General features: G+C 38.7%; 1 protein-coding gene across 1 annotated transcript in view; it reads left to right on the top strand.

The window, feature by feature from the left end:
* LOC118327186 (PDZ and LIM domain protein 3-like) overlaps nt 1–1,866 on the top strand; it is an 11,466-nt gene extending 9,600 nt beyond the window's left edge. Inside the window, exons 6-7 of the mRNA XM_035660455.1 lie at nt 197–308; nt 1,316–1,866. Of these exons, the coding sequence (XP_035516348.1) occupies nt 197–308; nt 1,316–1,505 (302 nt within the window). The 3' untranslated portion in view covers nt 1,506–1,866. The remainder of the gene's footprint in view (nt 1–196; nt 309–1,315) is intronic.
* The last annotated feature ends 3,099 nt before the right edge of the window (nt 1,867–4,965 follow it).

Raw genomic sequence — 4,965 nt, forward strand, 5'->3', positions numbered from 1 at the left:
GCTGAAAAAGTTCCCCTTTAAAGCCTTACAATACGGCATTACAAAACCACCCTTAAGGAAGTGTTATTTGGTATTCAAGAGGTTGTAAGTGGCCCTGCCACACATGTCACATCTATTGAGTGTTTTGTTTTTATTTATGTAATCTAATCATGCATAAGTACTCTTTTGTTGAGTGGTCTCTCTCCCATGTGGGCAGGCACTCGTCCCATTGTGACCAGGACAGTAAAAGCCCCCACGACCAAACCAACTCCGCCTACAGGAAACCTGCAGAAACTGCCCGTCTGCGACAAGTGTGGGAATGGGATTGTGTAAGTAAAAATAGAAAAAAAATCATCTGTGATTTACATTTAGAGCCGCCATGAATCAATATTAACAAAGGGTGGAGAAAATTACTGGAACAATACAGTCTACCAGGGCAACATCTCAAACTACAGCTTGTAAAGAAATGAATTAACACCCCTTTGTCTGAACATATGTAAGTTTATTAACATTACTTTAACATTACATACAATAAGCTGCATAAAGTAGTGTTCATTGCAGCACACACACACACACACACACACACACACACCTGTAATACATGTTTTGAAAAAAATCTGCCTATTTTTACTTTAAAGTTTTCTAAGTAGCTCAATAATCTAAATGTTAGTGTAACATAACATAAAAGTGTTGAAATCTAACTTTTAATCATATTAAATAGGCTGTGTCGTATGTAACAATGTGTGTCATATATAATGCTATATGTTCACGCTCTTGTATAACCAGCTAAACCATCTGAATTATTCGTTCATGTGTATTAATAGCTAGTACATTTTTTATAACACACTGTAAACATTAGTTCACGTGTGTAATCATGTGATTATATATGTCATTGTTTATGATATATTTATCTTTTACTTTATCAAGTATTGATTAACGTAACTGTTTATATACCAGTTACAGATGGTTTATAGGTGGAGTTATCATAGTTGACCAATACGTGTCCTCATATTTTAATTCAACTACATCAGAGTGTGTTATAATGTGTGTATTGTATGTTATAAACCATTTATTAGGCGTTTGTACACAACTTATAAATGCTTAATCGTTAAAGGAAACCTTAAAGGGTTTGTATGTAGCCAACCAATTTAGTCTCTCTTTAGTCTTTAATTAATAAATTAACTTTATTTATTATGGCTTAATTAGACATTCTCATTGAAAATGGGTGCAGTTTATTGGTCGCTGCTGTTTTAATCATTTTGATGGTTTACATTACTTTCTACACATACACTGTTCTTTGCTATTTACATCTTACTCTCTGTCATTTGTGTTACAGCGGGACGGTGGTGAAAGCACGAGACAAATATCGTCACCCTGGTTGCTTTGTGTGCTCCGACTGTGACATCAACCTCAAACAGAAAGGCTATTTCTTTGTGGCGGAGCAGCTGTACTGTGAGACTCACGCTCGTGCTAGAATGAGACCACCAGAGGGACACGACCTCATCACAACTTTTCCTTCTGCATAGATTCCACTCTTATGAGCACAGACACACAGACACACATATGAACGGACACACTTTGGTCAACACTCCTATGTCCTGCATCTGTTGTATGTGTTTATCTGCACTTTGATGTTGTCTGTGTATCTAAGTAGAATTTGGATAAGAATACATTTACATTATTTCTCTCTCAATGTACTGTAACAGTATGATGTTTTCACCTATAAATAACCTCCGCGAAGGAATATTTCACAGGTGATCGTTGAACAGCCTGGTTGTTTAAAGAGCCCAGCAGCAGCAACTATAAAACACTGAGAATTGGCACTTTTATTTTGTCAGTTGCTCACACTTTGATGTCTTTCCAATAAAGACTTCTGTTCATACTGTATTGCATTTGTATGTGAAGTCTTGTGATAAAAAGCACCACCTTTCGTAATAAACAGAAAACAGCCTCCATGGCAATCTACTGAAAAATAGACAATACCAAAACAGCAGAATAACTGAGCATAAGTATAGTATCGGCATGCAAATAATCATAAAAGAAAAGGGAGTGGGAGCAAATGTTTACAAGTGGATGTACTGTCTTCATTAATTTACACATGTATCCCACAAAGAACATCGAAGAGAAGAAGGTAAAATAGGTTCATCTTTTTATTTCTGGCATTTCCATTTCTCAGTTGGTTGGTCCAGACTGATAAATCTGATCAACTACTGGATGGATTGCAATGTAATTTTGTACAGATATGCTCCCTAGAAGATAATGTTTATACTGACTTTGGTGTAACTGTCTTTAGTGGTGGCTGACGTTCCCTGTAGTGCTACCATAATGTTGACATTTTTGGTCTGCTGATTAGTAAATGTTAGTATGCCATCATGGTAAACTAAGATCCCAAATGTGGGAGGCCCATATATTATGAACATCAGCAGCAACACGTTGTCATTGTGAGCATGTTAGCATGCTGATGTTAGCATTTAGCTCATAGCACCACTGTAGGCCTACAGCCGCACAGAGCAGCTAGCGCAGACTCTGCTGGACACTTGTTTCACTATCTTCATGGCTGTGTTTACACTTGTCAGTCATGATTATGTTTGCTTAACTGTGAGCAGCTAACTGTGCAAGCTACAATTAATTTAGCCATAAAGTCTATATTATCGTAGGCTAATTGAGAAGTTTTAATGGCCATTTATTTACCACGAAATCATATACCTTTTCACAAAGCACATATTGACGTGTTGTAGAAAAAGACCAGATGTGAATGAAATAAGTTAATGATGGCTGAATTCCATTTAGCTGTTTTAGTTTTTTGTTGTAGGACTCTACAGATTTAATGTGATTTAATTTCAATGATCTGACCCAGTCACAGTCTGCTCCTCAGTCCCTCTGTTCAGCCACACTCTCTCCCCCTGCATTACTCTCTATTCCCATCTCCAGCACATAGACCATATAATTAAAAATGGACGTAATGTCTGTGACGTCACCCTTAGGCTTCTGAAAAGCCATTGTAAAGCTCAGAGTGGTCGACCCTGGCCGTCAACATCTTGGGAGTCTTTATTCCGCCAGCTCCCAGCTAATCTAAAGTGAACAAATATGTGGGGTGTCGGTGGAGGTGGGGTGGGCTGAATGAAGCCTGGTTACTGAAAACAGCCACCTGTGAAGGCACCCACCTGTCACTCAAAGTGACCATGGCATTTATTATGCATAACTTTAAGCCTATAATATAATTTAACTGGGTGAATTCACCAATTTAAATTATATTATAGGCCTCCGTACAGTCCCGTACCAGGTCATGTACCAGGCTGTAATGTTTATTTCTGCTGTAAAGTTGGGAATTTTAATAAAGAGCCTTGAGAGACTGACCACTTCTGTAGCCAGTTTTCCAGACACGGAGTTTGCCGCTTGCTCCAGAACCTGCTCATTTCTCCCAGGCCATGTACTTTCATCCATCTTTTTTTTTTTTAACCTGGAATCCTGTTACGTGATTTTGCCTGCCGGACCTGCTCATTTTACCATCCACCTGTAATGGACTTGAAAACCTGAACTTTATTTTTTTTAAATAAATCACTGAATTGATCCTGTCTGCCTGCTGCTGTCTGTATTTAGTCCTATTCCGGTTATCCTCACACCAGGTGTGACAGACCTTTACCTTTAATGACTGTCTCAATAGGAGGCTTATCGCACCACTGAACAGAATAATCAACCACTGGACCATGAGCAGAATGGGTGCCCTGTCACAGGCCGACTATGACGAGTGTGATCTGTCATCTGTGAACTTTAGAATATGTCTGTCAGGATGGGAAAAATCCATCAATTAAAAGCAGAACATTTCTCCTCTGCTTTAACCAATGTCCAGTCTCACATTTTAGCCAATAAACTCTCTAATGATAACTTAAATTCCTCCTGACATTCAACATGCCAACAGTGAGAGGGAGCACATCTAGTTACATCTGGTGTTTGTGGCATTGCCTGGTCTTCATCATCTGTTCTTTTTAAGTAAAAGACATCAGCAGAGACCAGCAGCCACCCTGTGAGACCGCCTACAGTGATTTATTTGACTGCTGCTGAGCAGAGCTGTAGACCAGAGCCAAGTGTCTGGAAATGGGAACAAGAAAAGGACAAAAGACAATACAAAGTGATGTAATAAAACAACAGTATTGATCCTGTTGTTGTTAGCAAAAGGCAGCAGGCCATTATATACAAAGGCTTCTGTGGGGGAGGATATGATTTTATTCCCCCTGGATTAGGGTTAGGGTCACTCGCCACAAGAGGACACGCTTCAATTAAAAAGTGTAGAAAGAAATGACAGTGGGGATAAAAATGTTATTTGAGAGATTAAAATATTTCTACTCCTGCCTCTGCCTCTACAGACAGTTACACAACTGAGTCTGCTGTCAATAAAGCACAGCAGAGGGTTCATCATTACTTGCTCATGTTGTGTCAAAACTACAGAACTATATTTGAAATTCCAGTCAACATTCCCGTTTCTAGTATGTCAGGCTCAAACTGAGGTAAATTAGACATAAAACCAGAATATTTTCATTTGATGTTAAGGTGCAGTCATTACCAAACCTTGGTATCAGTGTAAGCAAACAAGCATCTGCATTTTTTTGCTATGATGTGATTATGCAGTGTTAAAAAACATCAGCCTTTTACTGGTTATAACCCCTAAAACAGTCCAGTGCAGGTAATAGCCTTGCACTTATGATTCAGTCCATTGCACGTACTGCATATTGAGAGTAGTGACTGCTGTTGTTGTAGTGAGACCCTGTTGAGACAGCGGGGGGAGCTAAAGTATCTTTTTTTTTTTTTGCTCTTTGACAAACACACACACAACAACAGAAAACATTAACAACAGGAAAGACTGTAGTCAAACAAATACTAGCTGTATGTTTTATAGATTAGGAATACAGTCTGTACCAGGTATTCTGTATGTACTATGTTTAACTCTATGTGGTGGTGAGTCAAGTTACCAGAGCCTGCAAAGTGATC

This window comes from Morone saxatilis, unplaced genomic scaffold (genome assembly GCF_004916995.1).
Source record: "Morone saxatilis isolate NCDOM2014 unplaced genomic scaffold, NCSU_SB_2.0 Contig17, whole genome shotgun sequence".
Lineage (NCBI taxonomy): Eukaryota > Metazoa > Chordata > Actinopteri > Moronidae > Morone > Morone saxatilis.